The sequence below is a fragment of the Bos javanicus genome, chromosome 20 (assembly GCF_032452875.1).
Source record: "Bos javanicus breed banteng chromosome 20, ARS-OSU_banteng_1.0, whole genome shotgun sequence".
Classification (NCBI taxonomy): Eukaryota; Metazoa; Chordata; class Mammalia; order Artiodactyla; family Bovidae; genus Bos; species Bos javanicus.
The window spans coordinates 70,925,242-70,945,227 of NC_083887.1; the positions used below are offsets into that span (position 1 = coordinate 70,925,242).

The following is a 19,986-nucleotide window of genomic DNA, read 5'->3' on the forward strand; positions in this document are numbered from 1 at the left end:
AGAAATTAATGGCTTGCAGCTTTTATACAAAAAGCTGTTCTCTGTAGACAGAGGCGGGATGTACGAGCTAGCACAGCCCTCTCCGCGCTCACGTGACTCGAGCCCAGCGTTTAAGGTTTGAATGAGGTCATTAAGCTGAGAGATAGCTGTCCAACCCAGAGACTGTCCATCAAACGCACTTCCCTTCTCTCTCTCCTCACGAAATCAAAGAAAGCCAAGAAGAGAGGTGGGTTTGGTTCAGTTTGCCAGAGCAGATCTGAAGTTTGAAACTCAGGGTGACGGCTCAGCCAGTGTGGGGAATGGTTAGCAGAATTGGCCACAGCCGGGCCTGTGTGTGTCCCCGCGCCCCCCACCCCCGACATGCACAAGCGTCCCTCAGAGGTTCACGTCCGGGAGTCTCGGCTGGAGCCACGTGTGGCCCCCAGCCTGGCTGCAGTCCTCTCCCTGGGCCCAGGACGGGTGGCATGACCTTGGGGCAGGTCCCAGTCTCGCTATCTGCGCTGTGGGTAATAATAGGGTAGAAATCACCACCCTGGGCACTCGAGGGTGGCCCGCTTATCTGCGGGCTGCAGCAGCTGTTTCATTTAAAAGATTGTGAGGTATTTTTGTCTCCATTGCATGTCACCAGACCCAGCAGGTCCAGAGGAGTGTCCCACGAGAGTCGGTACCCCTGTCTGTGGGTGAGAGTTGGCCACTGAGAGGCCTCCTGTCTCCTTCTGGGGGGCTGTGTGCACGTGTGTGCACCTCTGTGTGACCCCATACCCGCAGGGAGCATAGTTTAAATGCTCGTGTTTACTCGACACAGACCCTGGAAAGTGTTCCCCACGACCCTGTACAGGGAGCACGGAGTAAAGGGAGTGATCAGGAGGTGGGAGGAACCCAGGTGTCCGTCAACAGCTGACCGATAAACCAGTGAGGCCCATTTAGACGCTGGAATGGGATTCCGCCTCCCAAGGAAAGACGTCTGAGACTTCCCTGGTGATCTAGTGACCAAGACTCCGAACTCCCAAAGCAGCAGGCCTGGGTTTGATCCTGGTCAGGGAACCAGATCCCACATGCTGCGACTGAGACCCAGAGCAGCGAAATAAATAGATAAATATAATTTAAAAAAAAAAACAAAACAAAAAAGACCTTCTGATACAGGCCCCAGCGTGGAAGGCCCTCTAGGCTCTGCTGTCAAAGGACAGGCACTGAGCAAGTCCCCGCCTAAGGGCCCGGATAGTCAGACCCCCCAGAGGCGGAGCATAGGGTGGCAGGTCCCTGGGGCGGGGAGGGGGTGGGAGCTGACGTTTAAGGGAGACAAGTTCAGTTTTGCAGTATGAGAAAGTCCCAGATATGGAGACGGTGGTAGTGGCAACTTAACCATGCGTTTATGTGAATGAACACCGCAGAGTATTTGTGGGGCCCTGCCCAGCAGGGGGCTTCCCTGGGGGCTCATATGGTAAAGGGTCTGATGGTCTTTCTCCTCCGGTGAGGGCTGCTCACCCCAGTCCACGCTGGAGCCCCACCCAGCCCTGTCTAGCTCACTGTCCCGGCAGCGGTCCGTGCCGGCTGCTGGTCCTCCTTCCCGCTGTCACACGGGCAGGATGGTGCGGCCCCCTCTGCCTCCCCGCCTCACACAGCCCACCACAAGGGCCCGCTCCCTGCTCGCTGGTCGCTGTTGGCAGGGCTCGTGCATCGCTTACAGTGGACCGACCCGGCCTGCTGCTGGGAACACCTGGGGTGTCTCTGGGCCCACACGGTACTGTGGAGTCTCTGGGCGGTGACAGAGCGTGGTTTGCACACCTGCCCGTCAGGTAGCCCCGTGCCCCGCCCTCGCCCGCATGGTGCCTGTCCTTCTGCCGGGAGGTCCTTCCAGGGTCCGCCCAGGCCTGGGTTCGCTGCCCAGCCCGTGGCTGCCGTGGGCTCCGCACCCACTTTCCCGCCCCAGCCGTGTCTGTGGAGCACAGAGGTGGTCACTGTCCCCAGTGACCACTTAGGGTCCTCTCGTGAAAAGTGTCTCAGGTCATGACAGAGTCCCCAGCCTCCACTCCTGTGTGAGCTTCCCAGGAGGCTCAGTGGTAAAGGACCCGCAGGTCAGTGCAGGAGACACAGGAGATGTGGGTTTGAACCCCGAGTCGGGAAGACCCTGGAGGAGGGCATGGCAGCCCACTCCAGTATTCTGGCCTGGGGAATCCCGTGGACAGCCCATGGGGTCACAGAGTCCAATACGACTAAGCATGTCTGTGTTTTCCAGCCTTGAGCTCAGGCTGCAGGCCTGGGGCCTCTCTGATGGTGAGCCCCGGAGCCACCCCACGGGGTGTCCTGGGAGCCTGCCGGGTGGCCAGGCTGCCCGCAGCCCTAAGGGAACCCACGGCGCTCTGAGGGGTGAGACGGGAGCCTGGTCACCGCATCAACAGGAAGGTCCTGAGGGGACCCAGTGCCGCGTGTGGAACCCGACGCCCTTTAGGAGGACTGCTGTTGGGAACCACCTGCAGGCGGGGCTGGGATGGAGGACCGAGCAGCAAAGGGGAGCCGCTGGGCCTGAAGGGAGGTCAGGGGCTCCAGAGTTTGAAGCTGACACTCCTGTCAAGCTCCCCAGCCCCACACCCCATCCTGGCACAGGAGGCTGGTGCCGGCCCACCCGGGAACTCCCCTGAGAGTCCGGCGAGGGCGGCTGTGCCCTGACCTCGCCCCGAGCCCTCCCGGGCCTGGGCTGGGGGTGCGTGGACGTGCAGGGGGCTGGGGGCTGCCCGGAGGTGGCAGAGGGGGCAGGGGGCTGAGAGACGGGGCTGAGAGCCCCGAGGCCCCGAGCGTCGCCTCCGCTCCTGGTGGCCGGCCCGAGGGTGAGACGAGACGGGAGCTGCAGACCGGCTTGGATGGGAGGTGGCATCACACATGGGCATGGCCGAGGGCGGGGGCTGCTCCCAGGGTCCCTGCGGGGCTGACGGCCCTCAGGGGGTCGGGGTCCGGGGTGATGAGGGCTCCGGGCTTCCAGGCCCCTCTGGGGCCCCAGGACAGGGCTGGGCGGGGCCTGCAGTGACCACAGGACTGGCCTTTGCACCCCCGGGTCCCACTGCTTGAAAAGCGCCGTGTTGTCAGAGGTGCGACCCTCAGCGTCGTGGTGAGACTTGGAGCATCCTGTGGATTGGGCAGGACTTCTTCGAGCTTGCCTGGGACCTCTTAGCTCCTGTCTGCAGTCTGAGGTCCAGACGAGCGTCTGTGCTTTCCCAGGGAGGGTCTCACAGGCCAGATCTGGTTTCACGAAAGAGTGGCGGGGCCGGCCTGCTGAACCGGGTGTCACGTGCGGCCCCGCCCTCCCGGGACCCTCCTGAGGTGGGCAGTGGGCACCCCCTTTGAGAGCGCTGTGGCCCCTCTCCTTTTTGGAGAATTACAGCCATGGGGGCTGTGGTCCCTGGGGCTCCGGGCAGCTGAGACCCTCCCTCTCTGCCCCCTGGCAGATCTCAGCCCTGACCCTCTTCCCAATAAACCTGCTGGAACGACCCCCAGAAATGGCCGGCATCTTCGGGGGTTTCAGCTCAGTTCAGCCCCATCCCGGCCTGTTCTGGGCTGTGTCCCACCCAGTCCCATCTCCGCCCAGGCCCACCCTCTCCTGGTGGGGGGATCCCCATCTCAGGGTCCATCACGCCCAGAGTGGCCTTCCGAGGCCCTGGCTGGCAGCTGAGCTTGTCCAGTCGTCCGAATGTCCTGCGGGCGGAGGGCCAAGAATCCCGTGGGGCCCGGCCAGGCCCAGTGTTTCTCTTTGCCGCCCCCATCCCTTCTCTGCAGGGTTTGGAAAGCTCTTTGCAAAGTCCTCAGATTACAGGGCCGAGTTTCTCAGGGTGGGGATGCCGCTCTCTCATCAGGGGCTCTGGGTCCCCTTGGTGGAACGCGGGCAGGAACCGGGAACCCGAGGCTGTGCTCCCCCGACCCCACCTGCGTCCCACCCTGGCCGGAGCCCGTGAGGACTGTTCCCAGAGCTGACGGCGAACGTTTGTTCAAGATTCATTGAAAAGAGGCTACTTGTGGAGTTAGAGGACAGGATGCGTCTCGGGCTTTAAAAGAAGTGGGAAGCCCTCGGTTGTTCTAACTCAGGAGTCCTGGGGGTGAGGTCGCAATAAGGGTGAGGAGGGTACTGCCCGCTGGTGTGAGGGCCCCCCAGCCTTGGGTGTGGGAGGTGAGATGCCCCGCCGGCCTCGTGGGGGTCTCCCGGATGGTCTGCCCTGCGACTGGCTCCCAGCCTCCAGCGCTCAGGCCCTGGGCTTCCTTTCCTCCGCTCCGCCAGGTCTCGGGGTTCTGCTGGTCTTCAGCACCACCCACCAGGGACTTTGCAGGGAGGTGCCGCCCACTGCTGCGTGCGCCCTGTTCCCGGAGGCCGAGGGCAGGGTGGGCGGGCCTGGGACATCCAGGCACCAGGATGAGCCGGCCACTCAGCCAGGAGGCAGCTGACGTCCTCAGCGGGGACAGGCGGGGCGGGCCTCCCCGGGGACACGGAGGGCGTGGAGACAGCGTCCAGGATCCTGCGAGGCCCCTTGGAAACAGGCGCGTCTGTTGTCTGTTCCGTTGTCTCACTGGACATCTAGCTGATTCACAAAGTTGTGTGGTTTCAGGTGCCCAGCAGAGTGGTTCAGTTACACACACACATTCTTTCTCAGATTTTTTCCCTTATGGTGTATTACAAGACGCTGAGCAGAGTTCCCTGTGCTATGTAAGTAGGTCCTTGATGTTTGTCTCTTTTACATATACTGAAAAAAGGAAATCTATTTACCGAGAGCTCTAAAGCTATCTTAGTTTGAAAAAATCCCAAACCGACAGGAACGTGCAAGGACCCACATGTGCCCCTGTGCGGTCCTTGCCCGCCACACGCCCCCCCCCCCCCCACCCCCACCCCGCTTCAGCCCTTTCACCTGGAAAGAGGGCTGGGTTTTGTTTGCTTCTCAGGTGGCAACAACGTGATTCAGGAGCCAGGCATTGTTCCATGGGACCCAGAGCCAGCTGGGGCCAGGGCGCTGGCCCAGGCTTCGAAATGCAGGGCTCCTGAGTGGGCTGGACTTGGGTCCCCGAGGGGGAGCCCCCAGGTGGGGGGCCTGGACTTGGGGTCACAGTGTGTGGGGGGGCTGGATGCAGGGTCACCGACAAAGGCTTCTGCAGACTCAGCACTGACTGCCACCCCAAGTTACTGCTGCCTGTGGGCACGGGTTGGGGGGTAAGTTTTATTGGCAGGGCCCCGAGGGCAGGAGGCCTGCCAGCCTCCTCACAGCCTGGGCGGGTCTCAGCTCATGGTGGCCTCGGGAGCTTGCCAGGAGGTCCACCCCTCGGTTTTGCAGATGAGGAAACTGAGGCCAGAGGTTGCTGGCAGGGGCTGGGGTCGGCCCTTGGGTTTGCCGCTCTCTCCAGGCGGGGAACTTGCTGTCTGGAGGAGGCCCCGGGCTGGCTTGGTGTGTGTGTTGTTGGGGGGGTGTCCCAGGCATCGGGCAGGGGCAACCCCTCTCTGAGCCACGGTTGTGCAGGGTCCTCGTGGGTGGCAGGAGAGGGTCTGTTGCCCCCACCCCTCAGCCCCGCATCCGTGGTGTCATCTTCCCAGGGAGCTGGCCCTTCCCAGAGAACGTCTGGGGACCCTCCCTGACCTGCAGGGGGGTGGACAGCCGCCTAGCACCATCCGCAGCCCGGAGCTTGAGCCTCGGCTTGGCTTTTTCGTGTTGAGTCCTCTCCTTCTCCTCAATCACTAAATACTTCGAAGGTCACCTCGAGGAGTTACTGCCTTTGTGTTTGGGAGCCTCATTGTAACTGAGCGTTTGCCCAGTTTCAGGGGCACACCAGCTGACAGTATTGTCCCAGTAGGGACTCTGCTCCTAGGGAGCAGAGAGGAACGAGGAAGTGCATTTGGAAGCCCGCTGACACTGAAAAAGGCCGGCCTCTGCCATCTGACACGCCGGCCCCTTCCACAGGCCTGCAGAGCCCCCTCTGCACAGGCTGGGCTGCAGGGGTGGCTGGGTCAGCTGCACCCCCTCCTCAGAGGGCTGGTGCCGGGTAGGGGTGGGAGACAGGGGAGCCTTCCCAGTGGGCCCAGCGATCCGGGGCCGGGGTGGGACTCTAGACCGCCTCACTGCTTCTCTCGTCTTCCATGGGGATCAGCTTTTCTGGGCCTGGCTCTCTGCGGTTTGGATGTTGACAAGAACCCAAGGCAGGGGAATGCACAGCCAGATGCCTGAACAGAGATCAAGATAAAGCCTCCTGGCTAAGGCCCGTAGCAACCCCAGGCCTCAGTAAACAACCCGCCTGCTGTGCAGGAGACCTGGGTTCAACCCCTGGGTCAGAAGGTCCCCTGGACGAGGGCATGGCAACCCACTCTGGTATTCCTGCCTGGAAAATCCCATAAGGTCCCTAGCAAAGAGTCAGACAAGACTGATCAAGTAACACTTTCACTTTCCTGCTGGAGGCCAGGAGCAACCCCAGGCCTTTTCAAACAGGATCTGGGCCTGCTTGACCCACTACAGTGCCCCGACCTCGCTGCCCACACCACCTACATTTCACCTCATTTTTGTAAAAACGTTTCTGGGGTGACCCGCTGCACCCCGCCGCTGCAACTCTGAACTCATTTCTCTTCGATGGACTTTCAGCCGTTGCCAGATTTTCTGTGTCTTTAAGAGACTACAGGGTGCTTGGAGGCCACCTGGCAGGTGGCACCCTGGGTCTGGCAGCCCACCTGTGCCCTTCATGCCCTAGCTTCCCTTTCCCAGGGGCCTCCCCAGACCACACCGCCAGGGTCGGGCAGGGCGGGCTCCCTGAGCCGGCAGGGATGGGCCTGGGGCCCCGGTGGGCGGGTGCCCGCGGCGGAGCGCCTGGCTACCTGTGTCCTGCCCGTGTCCCTTGTGGACTGAGCCCTCTGCTCGCGGGAAGTGCTTCCCTAACCGGAGCTCTGGGTGAGTCAGGCAGCGGGGAGGGGAGACGCCCTCTCGGGTGAGGGGGCAGTGAGGCCGGAAGGGGTCCAGCTTCGGGCAGCGGGCTGGCAGCGAGGGCGCTGAGCGGGCAGAGGCCTGCGCCGGACGTTGGCAAAGCGGGCAGCTCCGGAACCGAAAGTCAGCCGCTGGGGCGGGGCGGGCCGGGGGTCCGGAGGCGGCGGCGGCCCCCGCGCGCGGGCCGGGGGAGGGTTCTCGGTGGAGGGCGCCCGGCGTGGCTCCGGGCACACAACTTCGCCGGGGCCGGCGGGCCGGCAGGTGCGGTCACGTGGGGCGGGCGGGCCGGGGGCGGGCCGCGCGGACCCCGCCCCTGCGCCCTGGTCCGGCCGCGTCGGCGGGAGCGGGCGGAGCCGCGCCCGGGCGCGCGGAGCCGAGCGGGGAGCGTAGAGTGGCCGGAGCTCCGGGCTCGCCATGCCCACCAACTTCACCGTGGTGCCCGTGGAGGCGCGGGCGGACGGCGCCCAGGAGGAGGCGGCGGAGCCGAACGAGGCGCCAGGCCCGCCCGAGGGCGGCGAGCCCGACTGCCCGAGCCTGGGTGAGCGCGGCCGCACCTGCCCGCGGGACAAAGGCGGAGGCCCGGCTGCGCGGGTCGGCGGGCGCGCGGGGGAGGCCGGGGCCGGAGGAGAGGGCGTCTCGGGAGGAGGGGCGGGGAGGCGGACGGCGCGCCTAGAAGGGCCGTGGGGCTGCTCTCCGCCCCGTTCCCGGGCCCCGCCGGTTCCTCTCACTCCTCGCTAGTTCCACCACTTTGCCTGCCCCTGCAGTTCCCCTCTCGCCGCCCCGTCTCCTGCCTGCCGCGGCCCGCTGCCCGAGCTTCGTGGTGGGGGCGCAGGGCGAAGGCTTCAGGGACCGTGGGCTCGCATATGCCGCGCCCCCATGTCCCTCCCCTACGCGGCCCCGGCCCGGGACGCAGAAAGCACCTTTTTCCCCCACTTGGGGAGGGGTCGTGAGGAGGTGCGAGACGCCCTAGGTAGCTGTGGAGACGGAGGAGGGTCTCTTCCAGAGCGTCCCAGGCCCCCCAGGTGACCTGGTGTGACCTCCACCCCCGGAGAGGCCGAGGGGGGCGGAGTGCCTGCCTGCTTCCTTCCCGGCCGCCTCTGCTCCACTGCGCTCCGCTCGCTCTGGGGCAAAGGGCCGCCAGGCAGATAAGCTGCCAGGAGGACCGGCCCACTGCCCTGTGGGGTCCTGCGCTGGAAGGACAGCAGGTCCCTGCCGGGCGGAGAAAGGCCGCCATCGCCCCCCACAGAGCTGCTCAGACCCGGGTCCTCCTGCCCCTGTGCTTCTGGAGCCCGGAGGTCTCTGGCACTTTCACTTTCTCTGTGGGGTGGGGATCCCCAGCCTGCTTCTCCATCACGCGGGCTCCAGGCCCCGACTTCCCTACAGCTGGTGGGTGGATCACCCGAGGGCGCCGCCTCATCTCTGGGCTCAGCCCCTGTCGAAGTTGGGGTTACTGCAGCATCAGGGAGCAGGTGACCAGGCAGGAAAGACGGTGACGCCAGGGCAGGCGACAGGTCCTTCGAGCCGCCTCCAGGACAAGAGGCCGGGTACCTCCGGGGGCTGTGCACCATCCCGGCCGGTGAGGGCGGCTCCGCAGGGTCCTGCCCCCTCCCTCAGGGTCTGCCTGCTTTCCTCTGCACAGAGGTATGGGACTGGGCAGGGCTCCAGCGGCCTGTCCGGTGGAAAGCAGGCGGGACTTGCAGGTAGAGTCCCTGAGCCCAGCCTCCCCAGCCGCGGCTCCGGCTAGGGGGCCAGCGGCCTTCCCAGGTGAGCCGCACCTCCCTGGCCCCCAGGAGCCATCGGGTCCTCAGGGGACCCTTGCCGCCCCCCAGGAGGGCACCCCCCCACCCGCTGGCCCCTTCTCAGGCAGGCCTCAGTGGCTGTCTGCAGACCTGGGCGTGGCTGCAGGGGCCCGCGAGCCCCCTGCCCACCCTGGGTCTGAGGCTCCTGCTTTTTCTGCCAAGCCCACTTCAGCCCCTGCCTTGGGCTTGTCCAGCATTGCGTTTGCTTGCGTGTTCAGAGGCAGGGGCCCTGGCAAACACCACGTGTGGGCATCTCGCGTGCCTGTCGACAAGCCCTCCGGGGTCTGAGCTGACCCTGGCCTTGAACGAGCTGGCACAGAACTGAGCCCGGGGCTTCTCTGTCTTCACTCGCGTTACCTTGGAGGAACGGCAGCAGGGGCCTTGGTTCTCTGGGCAGAGCCCCTGTGGCTCTGCAGGCAGGCGTGCTGTTGCCTTTCGGAGTCCGCTCGAAGCCATCAGCCCACAGTGGTGCCCAGAGAGGCCTTGTGATGGTGGCCAAGGCATGGCCAGTGTGATGGGGCGGCTGGGAAACAGCTCACGTTCTGCTGTTGAGGGGCCCACCCTGCAGCAGGGAACTGCTGGTGGAGCCCCTCGCAGACCCATGTGTGGGGTCCTTGCCCCTTTGGCCCAGCCTAGGGCCTCGCCTACTCATCACAGGGTCACTGAAGATCCTTCCCGACTCTGTGACTGGCCCTTGAACCCCTGAGGAGGCGCCTGGCTTTCCGGCTGGGCCTCCTGATGGTGCTGGTGAGACAAGCTCAGGGAGGCCTTCCCGAGCTGGAGCATGCTGGAAATTGAGGGCTGGGGGAGGGCTGCCCCTGGAGGGGCCGGGCTCCCTTCTGCGCCTACTTGGCTGACGCGGCCGTGGGACCAGCCCAAGTCTGCCCACCCGAGCCCACGGGCCTGGCGCGTGAGCCCGTGACACGTGGAGGCCGGCCCAGGCTGCCTTTGCTTCCTGCGCTCCCCTGCGCTCCTGGCCAGGCCTGCGTGGGGCCCTGTGGTCAGTGTGTGAAGCCATGGCCCGCTTCTGGCCGTCCGAGGCCCGGGCCTCCACTGGGGTGCGGTGGCCGACACCCAAGTCTTGACCTTGCGCTGCTGCTGCTGTTGTGACCTTGGCTGAGTCGGGTTGGCAGGCCTGGGGTTTAGAGCTGGGGGGGAGGCCTGCGGGCAGTGGTTGGGGGGGCGTCCAATGTTTGGGAAGTGTTGTGTGCGCTCCCGGATATTCGCCAGACCCCGCCAGCCCCCACAGAGGGGGTCCCGCCCGTCTCCCCCCGGACTCTCCCCTCCCCCAGCTCCGCTCTCACTTCCCTTTCCTTCCTGGCTCTTCCTCTTTGGATGCCTTTCCTGTAATTTCTTGCTCTGTGGCTCAAGCCCTGAGGGTCACCTGGGGGCTTCCTTGACCTCTGCGAAGGCAGCCCGAGCTGCCGACCCTGGAAGCCCTGGGGGCGTCATCTGGGGTCCCGCTGGGACTGAGGGGTCCGGGGAGCAGGCTCTGTGCTGCCCGTTTCCCCGTGTGGCCGTAGCCCTCCAGGGGCTGCTCCCACGGGCTGGCTAGGCGAAGGACGTGAGCTCAGCTGCAGGGGCCTGAGATGAGCCTGTGGGTTCTGTCCCGCGGGTCAGGCGTGCAGCCTTGCCCCGTCGCCGGGCTCCAGGAAGGAAGGGCTGCGGACTCTGAGCAGGAAGGGCTGACCCTGGCCCGTGTCCGGCACCCCCGCCGTGGGAATCTCTGTGGGCGGTCTGGGCTCTGGACCTCACTCAGGGAGTCTGTGATGCTGGATGGAGGGGGTGGGAGGGCCAAATTCCATCTTTAAAGGCGCAGGACAGCCCAGGCCTGGATGCTCATGGGGCGGGCGGCCTGCATCCTGGCCTCCCCGTGCCTGTCGAGGCTCTGGGGCCACCTCCAGGCCACGGGTCCTTTTCTTGGAAACCGGGAGAAGCGTTCTGAGTTTCTCTGCCGAGCCCTGCAGACCTGCGTGTGTGCGTGTCTGTGTGGGTCTTGTGCATGTCTGTGTGTGTGTGTGTCTGTGTGTGTGTGTGTCTGTGTGTGTGTGTGTCTGTGTGTGTCTGTCTGTGTGTGTCTGTGTGTGTCTGTGCGTGTCTCTGCGTGCCTGTTTGTGTCTGTGCGTGTCTGTGTGTGTGTCTTGTGCGTGTCTCTGTCTGTGTATGTCTGTGTGTGTCTGTCTGTGTGTGTCTGTGTGTGTCTGTGCGTGTCTGTGCGTGTCTGGGGTGCTGGTTGGAGCACTGCCCTGTGTGTAGGTCCCTGGCAGCCCTGGGCAGAGGGGTGCCTGTGTGCTCCATGGGCTCCATCAGGGAAGAAGGGGCCCCGGAGGCCAGCGGGGCGTGTGCATGGAGGGGCCTCTGTGCCCAGGCCAGGCTCGCCGCCCCTCTGCCCATCACCTGGGTGGGGCAGTGGGCTGGGCTGAAGGGACCCACTGCTGCTCCAACCCCGGGGGCCTGCTGCTTGGTGGCGCCCCAAGGCCTGTTGGAGAGCGGGGTCCCCTTCTCACCCTGGGACTGGAGGGGACTCAAGTAATTGACTCTAAACGTCTGCTGTTTTGGGCTTCCCAGGCAGAGCTAGCGGGAAGGGAAAGACAGGAAAGAAAGTGAAGTGCTATGTTGTGTCCGACTCTGTGATCCCAGGGACTGCAACCCGCCCGGCTCCTTTGTCCACAGAATTCTCCAGGCAAGAATCCTGGAGTTGGGTGCCATGCCCTCCTCCAGGGGATCTTCCCGACGCAGGGACTGAACCCAGGTCTCCTGCATTGGAGGCGGATTCTTTACCGTCTGAGCCACCAGGGAAGTTCAGTGGTAAAGGACCAGCCTGCGACGCAGGAGACACAAGAGGCTCAGGTTCGATTCCTGAGTCGGGAAGATCCCCTGAAGGAGGAAATGGCAACCCACGCCAGTATTCCTGGCTGGAGAATCCCATGGACAGAGGAGCCTGGCAGGCTACGGTCCACAGGGTCGCAAAGAGTCGGGCACGACTGAGCGACTGAGCACACCACATCCCCTGCGTGGAGGCAGGCGGTGGGCTGGTAAGCTCTGCCTGGAGGAGAGGGAATGGGGGAGACTCACTGCAGCGCTGGAGGCCGGGCGGGGACGGTGATGAGCTTGTGGACCCATCAGGGTCGTGGCACCCCAGGGTCTTGATCTGCTGCAGCTCAGGGTGTCACAGGCTGTGCAGCAGCACCTGGGGTGGCCAGAGGTGTCTGCCAGGCCGGACACGGTGGGCGAGGGAGCTGCCCTCCACATCTTGCCTCCCGGAGAACCTGTTCATGGGGCTGGGGCTCTGCCCAGCGGCCATAGTCGCGAGCCGACCCTGGCAGGTCCTGGTGCCTGGGCGGGTGACCCCTGGGTCGGCCTGCACTGCTGCGCAGGGGGATTGCGGCCTCGTGCGGGGCTATCTTTCCCGGGCCCATGGTCGGGCTCAGGGTGGGAATCGGAGGCACAGGCTGGGGGTGGACGTGTGCCACCGGCCGCCCCCAGGGTCTCCATCCCCAGCCGCACATGCGGGAGGCTTCAGGGCAGAGGCTGCTGTCCAGCGGTGAGTGTGGGCTGTGGTCTCTGCAGCCACTGCCTTCTGCTCGAGGGGGAAGACCCCCCACCCCGGGGCCCATGAGACGGAGGCCAGGCCAGGTCTGGGGCCTGGCAGGAGTAGACGGCGCCCGGGCATGGCAGCTGGGCCTGGGGCCTTGCGGGCTGCGGCGGGCGGCCGCCGTGGGCTGCCTGCTCGGGGGCCTGGGGCAGCGCTGTCTGCAGAGAGAGCAGAGAATGAAGGGTTAACACGTTTCTTTCATGAGAAAGCGGGCACCCCCCCGAGAGCCAGGCCTGGTCTGTGCAGATAAGCTGTGCTGCAGTGGGACCAGCCCAGGAATGAGACGCCCTGGCTCCGCCATCCATGGCCGCTCCCCCATCCACGGCGGCCCGCGCTGTGCTGGGCCCGGAGCCCGCTGCAAGGAGCCCCAGTGAGTGCCCTGTCCAGGTGCCCTTGTGGCTGGCGGGGGGTGGGGGTCTGCAGCCATGCCCCCGGAGGGTGGTTGGGAGCCGTCGGTGCTGGGTCTTGCCTGGGGCCTCAGGTGTCTGTGCGGGCCAGCTGCCCACGTCCCTGCTTGGGCCCAGAGGCGGGGCCCCGCTGCGCGTCCGTTTCCTCTTTTTGGGGTGCTTTCTACTGAGGACAGAGTTGGGGGAGGTGTAAGCTCCGTTTCTGAGCTTCACGTGGCCGGGGTGGGACCCGTGACCCTGCGCGAGTTTCCTGGGCTTAGGTTGTCCTCGGGCCGTGTGCTGGGAGGGGAGCCGGACGGGCCTGCGGGCCTGTGGTTGCCCCTCGCAGCCAGGCCGCCCCCTTCTGCCCTGCCTGAGGCTGCTCTGCAGCCAAGCCTGTCTGGGATCTGCACGCGGTTAGCGTACGGCTGTCCCCCAGGGTACCGTCTCTCAGGTGTTCCCCGGAGTGGGCTGTCCCCTGGGGGGTCAGGAGGCCCCTCAGAGACCCCGCATCTTGCTGAGGCTTCTCACCCTGCCTACTCTCCTGCTCTGTCCCAGGGCCCCGTTCTCAGGAGGCTCGCGGGATGGGACGGTCTCTGGGGAGGGATTGTGTGGAGCCAGCATCAGAGGACAGGAGCCCCAGGTGGTTCTTGGGTTTCCTCCTGTCTCTGAGTGGGGTCTTGACCGCAGCCAGATGGAGCCTGAGCCGGTAACGGGAGCCGCCTCGGGAGGCCGCTGGGGTGCCCAACTCCCGCCTTCAGCCCTGGCTGCGCTGGCCCTGTGCCCCACCTAGGCTGGGATCACAGCCGCGGGTCCCCGAGAAAGGAGTGGCCGGAGAGGGCGTGGCACCCACGTGATGGAGGGGTGGCGGGGAGCCATGCTCCCTGAGTCCACTGGTGGCCCTCACCGCCCGGCGCGGGGTCGTGTCCAGATGAGAGGAAAGTCCCTGGAACACACTCTGTTCTGGAGGGCCCAGCTGTGCCCCGTCCCACACGCGTGTGCTGACCATGCGTCTGTGCACACCCCGGGTATCTGGCTGCTCCTCTGTGTTGGCGCCTCTCCGTAGCCGAGACGCCCAAAGCCGCCCCGTCTCAGCAGGGGGTGTCTGCAGCCCGACTGTCGGGGTGGCCGTGGCCTCGGTCCTCCCGCCCCGGAGCCTTCCTGAGTCTTTCTCTGAGTCCATCCCGCCCTTCGTGTTTTGAGGAGCACCTTTGTCCCTGGGCTCTGTGGGACAGCGTGGGAGGTGGCGGTGGCGGTGGCGGTGGCGGGGAGGTGGCGGTGGCGGGTTAGAGGGCGGTGAGCAGGACACAGCTGGGCCAGTGGGCCTTGCCCCGTGGCCCTGCTGTCTGCTGTGGGTTTTGGCTCATTCCTGGTCATGCCAGGGTGCTGGTGGCAGGATGCCCCCGGGAATGAGTGTCCTTTCACGAGGGCTCTTTGGAGGTGCCATGAGCTGGCCCTGCCCACCTCTCCACGCCAAGCTCCCCCGCCCGCCAGGCGCTGGCTCCAGGCGGCCAGCCAGATGCCAGGCGCACGCCTGTGGAGGGCACTCCCAGGTGGGGGCAGGGTGCCAGGCCCGCTTCCCGCCCTGTACCGTGGTCCGGGGTGGGACGACGCTGCCTGTAGCTCTGGCAGGGGGGCTGTGTCGGTGGTGGGGTCAGCTCGGGGTGAGGCAGAAGGGCTGGGTGCACAGGACAGAGACTGAATCTGCCAACCTGGGGTCACCCGGCCAGGCCCCTGGCAAATGGCGTCTCAGCATCTGGTCCTCCCTGAGATGGCACGGGGGCCTCGCAGGCCAAGAGTGAGGGTCAGGGAGACCCGCGGAGGCTCTGGTGCTCAGGGCCCATCCACCCCACGGAGGCTCTGGGGGCTCGGGGCTTGTCCCCCCCGCAGAGGCTCTGGGGGGCTTGGAGCCCATCCACCTGCCGCCCCCCTCATGGCTCCCAGCTGTGGGCTGGAGTGTCCATCTCCCACTGGAGCCCCAGGTGGGAAGGCTGGCCGGCCCTCCAGGAGCAGACGCTGGGGGAGATTCCCGTGCCGGAGGCGGTGTCGGCGGGAGGGCTGTGGGTGGCTCTTAGCCTCTGCTTTCCTCTCGGTGTTTCCTGTGTCTTTGCTGCAGAACGAGTTACTGTTTCAGCCCCAGACTTGCTGTGAGAGCAGCGGAGCCCCCGGGCTCGAGCGGTTCTGTTTCTCCGGCCTGATGGCAGGGTGCTCCTTCTCAGCCCGTGCCCCTCGGGCATGCACTGGTGGCCAGGCCCTGGATTTCAGATCCAGCGTCAATCCTGGCCACAGAGCATGGAGGGCAGGGGGCGCTCATTAACTCGGTGTCGAGAGACCTAAAACCCCTGGTTCCAGCCCCGGGTGACGTGGAGGAGAGCCCGCCGTGGGGGCCGTGGCCGTACGGGGAGCCCAGGGAGTGGCCGGTCGGGCTCTACACGAGGTCGGCAGGTGGGGCCACGGTCCTGGAGGTGCCCTGCGCCCCCGGGAGGGCTGGGTGCCCCCTGTGCAGGCCGCCCATGCTTGGTGGCAGGAGGGGGCTATCGTGGGCCAGCTGACCCTCAGGAGTGCCTCTGGCCCTGAGCCTTGGGGCCTTTCCCGAGACTCATGCTGAACCCCAAACATGGAGGTGGAGGAGCTGCTGCCCTCGGGGCCTCGGCGGGCAGGGCTCTGACCGAGGCTCTGCCCCCACCTGGTCCCGGCCACCCCCCACGCCCTGTGGAAGGCCCTGCTGTGTTCATGACAGGGACGCCCAGTCTCCTCCGGGGAGCAGGAGCCAGAGTGCCGTGCAGAATTCCCGCCCCGAGTCCGGAGCCCTGCGTTCCACATGTCCCTAGTCCCCACTCACGTTTACTGATTCGCGGTTCAGTTTGCATCTCGTGGAGCCATCAGTGGGGCATCAAAATTGGTGAGGGGAAACCAGATGCAGGGCAAGTGGAAAGGGTGGAGGCCGTGGGGTGGGTCAGCATGCAGGGTGAGCCCCAGCAGTGGCATGCGGGGGGCTTCTGAGGGGGCCCCGCCTGTGAACTGAGGCGGGCTGTTCAGGCGAGGGGGAACGGACAGACGGAGGGGCCAGCTCTGCTGGGGGCGGTGGGGGGTCCGCCCCACAGTCTCCAGGCCATTCTGTGATTAGACGTCTGATGCGAGCCTGGCCTGCCCGTTAGAGCAGGTTGACCCGTGGGGCTGCCTGTCCTGAGCGCCCCGGCCTGGGGATGGCAGGGTGGGGGCTGCCCTCCCAGCCGGCCTGGCCCCAGACACCTGATCTGCATCGGGGGCGCCCTTGTCACATGGCCTGAAGGCCGCTGGACCCTCGGGGGCACCGGGGGACCCGCCCCAGGAGGATGGATGCTTCAGGGCCCCTGGGATTCCCTCTGCTTGGGCTGGTCCTGGGTCCCCGTCATCATGAACAAGCAGAGTGAGCATGGGGCTGCAAGCCTGGAGCGGGGTCCAGGCCCCAGGAGGACCCCTGCCCTTCAGAGTCCCCATGTGAACGGAGGGCTCAGGCTCTAGAGGTCTTCGTGCAGGGACTGCTTTGTGCACACAGGAGTTGTAACCTGCTGCTCCCTTGAGAGATGAAAGTGGACGCTGTCCAGAAGTGAGAGTGATTAACACAGGTGACCCCTCAGGTGGAAACATTGGATTTTTCCTTTAATTACGACCCTGATCTCTGTGCGGGGGTGTTCTGTGTTTTATTTGGGCCGTGCTGGGTCTTTGTTGCTGCCTGGGTCTTCTCTGTCGCAGCGAACAGTGGCTTCTCATTGTGGTGGCTCCTCTTGCTGCGGACCTCAGGCTCCAGGGCCACGCGCTTGGCTGCTCCAGGGCACGTGGGGTCCCCCAGCCCAGGGCTGGACCCCGTGTTTCCTGCTTGGCACGTGGGGCCCCCCAGCCCAGGGCTGGACCCCGTGTCTCCTGCTTGGCAGGTGGCTCCTCACCCCTGGGCCACCAGGGGAGCCAGGAAGCACTCTTTGATCTTTAGTCAGGGGTCTCGGCTGGAGCGGGTTGAGGAGGAGAAGGCTGCCCTCGGCCCGGTCCAGGCCCCCCACCTGTGGCCGCCCCTTGCTTGGGAAGGCGCTCGTCCCCACGTGTGCGTCTCCGTGGTGCTGGGCCTGAGCCCTGGGGAAGCCTCGAGGGCTGACTCCCCGCCCATGTCTCCAGGAGGGGAGGCAGGCAAGTCTTGGTTGAAGGATGAGCTGTGAAGACGGTGGTCCCCCGTGGGAACCGAGGCTTGCGGTGTGCTGGGGGCGGCCTCCAGGCCCGGGGTTTATGGAGACGCTTGAGGGGTGTGCTGCTGTGTCTGTGGTGCGTTTTGTGTGTGTCCCATGTCCTCTGTGCTCGTTGCACGTGACGTCTACACCGTGCCCAGGAGCCGCAGGTGGGAAGGCAGAGGCCCCCGGGCGCCGGGCTTCCGGTGCGCTCGCCCTGCCTGCAGCGTGCAGCCTGTCCTGGCCTGGGGGGTGTCCGCGGCGCCGTCTCCCAGTCTCCACGTCGTCCTGTGTAGCTACCGCACCGCCTGACCCGGGTCCGTACACCTAGCGGTGGCCTGTCCCACACCCCGGCCCCTTCTGTTCCCTTCCGGCCTCTGGTCGCAGAGCCCCCTCCGTCTGGGGGACGGGCGGGCTGTCCCAGCTCCCGATCGAGGTCGCTGCTTGCTTTCCCAGCCGTGCCTGGGGCTAACCCCACTGCAGGTGCCCAGCTACCCTGTGCCCAAGGGCGTTCAGGCTGACCCGCCAGAGGCCCCCCGACCACAGGCTGTGCTTCCAAGGTGGGGGCTGGGGTGGGCGCCCCAGGGCTTTTGTGCTGAGCAGAGCGGAGGCCCTGCCCGCGCCAGCCACTTCTCCCGGATGAGAAATACAAGTCCCAGGCAGGGTCCGTGACTTTGTGCAAGGTCGGGCAGACGGGGAACCCGACACCCCTCTAGGGGCGGCCGGCGCGGCTGGAGCCGGCGCCCGGGGCTGGGCCAGCCTGCGTGTCCTCCAGCGTCCCGTCCGCAGACAACTCTCTGCAGCTTCCGTTTACGCCAGAGCCCCAGTCGGAAATGCTGGCCTCTCGTTACCAGAAAAAGGATTGTTATTACCAGAAAAGCACGGTCGTGGGGACAGGAAAGGACGCTGAGTGACCAGCGAGAAGGAGACAGGGAGGGGCTGGTGCTGCCCAGACGCCCGCCGAGCAGGGAGGGGCGCTCTGGCGCGGATTCTCGCCCAGGTGAGGGCAGTTGAAGGCAGCTGTGTTTCTTAAAGGGCTTCCCAGGTGGCGCGAGTGGCAGAGAGCCTGCCAGTGCGGGAGACGTAAGAGATGCAGGTCCGACCCTTAAGTCGGGAAGACACCCTGGGGGAGGAAATGAGGTCCACAGAGGTGTGTTGTGGGCTTTGTTTTGACCTGACGCCAGAACCTCAGCTTCAGAGAACACACTTGAGCGCAGGATAGCGTGTTCCCTGGCGCTGGCCCTCCTGCCTCGTGCTCCCCAGTGCCCCTCCTCATGCTCTGTCCCGTCTGCCGAGAGCAGGCGGCCGGTGTTGTGCCATCTGCGTTTCCTCTCGCGAGCCCTGCAGTCCAGTCACCAGCCTCGGGACCTGCAGTGAGTGCAGGTCTTGGGCTTCGCCATCAGCCCAACAACATCTTTCGTGGAAAGTGCCGGCTGTGCTCTGCACCCTGACGCCCCGTCTCCGTCTTCTTTCTCCCCCCTTCCGGAACCTTCCGGAGCCTTCTGGAGCTGGCCTGTGTCCCCTGTGGCTTCTCTCCTGAGGAGGGTGGTCCCCACTTGGCTTTCAGCTCATGTTGGGGCTCAGGAGCCCCAGCAGGCGCTCCCTCTCCTGGGTGTCGTCAGCCTGTGACCCACACATTCACCTGACCTTGGTTTGCTGGGTGATCGGCTCGTCTGGACACCACCCCTGCCATGTGGGCAGCTGGAGGAGCCGTGGACAGCCCTGTCCCTGCCTCCAGCTCTCACTTGTGCTCCTAGCGTCTGCTGGCAATTCCCCCCCGCAAGCACTGACCCCCATCTCTGGGCCCCGTAGGCCTGTGCCCCCACGGTGGTCCCCGGGGCTGGGCAGCGGGCAGTGTGGGTCCATCCAGCAGGGGCCAGGGCTCTGCCCGCTGATTGCTTTCACGGGCTGAGCCCTGGGAAGCTTCTGGGAAGGGGCTGAGAGGCCTGGGAGGGGGGGCATGGAGCTGAGTGGGGCCTCTGGATTTTGGGGGGCTCGGCAGGGGGCAACCCCTGGGCCCCAGCAGCTACTGTTTGTCTCGTGGCGAGGCGTGGGCACATGGATGGATGGAACACGCTCGCCCTGTGCGTCTGGGCTGGGCTTTTTCTCGGGACTTGGGGGTCACCCATGAGTCACCCCCCAAGCCCCAACAGGGCCTGGTGAGTGGGTGATTCTCTGCCATGGCCATGCTTGGGGCTGGCCTGGGGCCTGAGAGAAGCCTGCTTTGGGTGCCTTTTCCCCATGTCCTCGCTCAGTTCTTTCAGTAGGGCCAGGTCTGTCGCAGAAGGCCCATGGGTGGCGCTGACGTGCAGGAGGCCCCAGCCGCTCCCCTAGCTCACCTGTGTCCTGGGCGGCTCCCAGAACGGCGCTGACCTTGAGCCAGGGCTGTGCTTAGAGCGGTGCCCACCTGGTTTTCCTGCTCACGTTGCAGTGGAGCACACGGTCACGCCCGTGTCTGAGGGTCTGGGCTGACCCATTATTGCTCTGTGGACGGCTGGTGCCAGAGGTCTCCATACACTCGCGCTGGGGTTGGTGGCCCAGGCCTTCCCGACAGGAACTACGGAGACGGCAGGGCCGCGGTGGCCCACCTGCCTGCGGGTGCTCTGTGTGGGCTCCGGGCCCCTCACGGGGCGGGGCTCCCAGCGGGCAGGGTCCCCAGGCCCGGGGGTCAGGCGCTGTCAGGGCAGAGCCTCCTTACAAAGGCCGGTCCCCGCTGACGCTCAAGGCCAGGCTGGCGGGAGCCGCTGGTCATGAGCTATTTGTCCTGAGGGACCTGTGATGCTGGAGCCGGACCCCAAGCTCTTGGACCCAGCGCTGCCCTCAGCCTCGTCTCTGCCTGGCGCCTTCGCCTGGACGGATCACCGAGGGCGTGAGGGCCAGGTCGAGAGGGGCCGGTTCGCTTGTCACCGCCCCCACCCCCACCCCTCCCTGGGACTCCCGCCTCGTTTGACCGGGCCCCGCCCCATGTGACTGTGCCCCGCCCCGTCTGACCTCACCCTCGCCATGTCTGACCGAGCCCCTCCTCGTCTGACGTAGCCCTGCCCCGTCTCACTGAGCCCCACCCCGTCTAACCCA

General features: G+C 65.7%; 1 protein-coding gene across 5 annotated transcripts in view; it reads left to right on the forward strand.

Moving 5' to 3' along the window:
* The window catches only part of SLC12A7 (solute carrier family 12 member 7), a 96,830-nt gene that overhangs the window by 51,681 nt on the left and 25,163 nt on the right, over window positions 1-19,986 (forward strand). Inside the window, exon 1 of one of the 5 annotated variants that reach the window (XM_061393931.1) lies at window positions 7,264-7,473. The exons of 2 other annotated variants lie outside the window; for them this stretch is intronic. In XM_061393931.1, coding sequence (XP_061249915.1) covers window positions 7,350-7,473 — 124 coding nt within the window. In that variant the 5' untranslated portion in view covers window positions 7,264-7,349. Of the gene's footprint in view, window positions 1-7,263; window positions 7,474-12,506; window positions 12,700-19,986 lie in introns of those variants that run through there. 2 more of the 5 variants (XM_061393930.1, XM_061393932.1) reach the window with 2 other exon arrangements.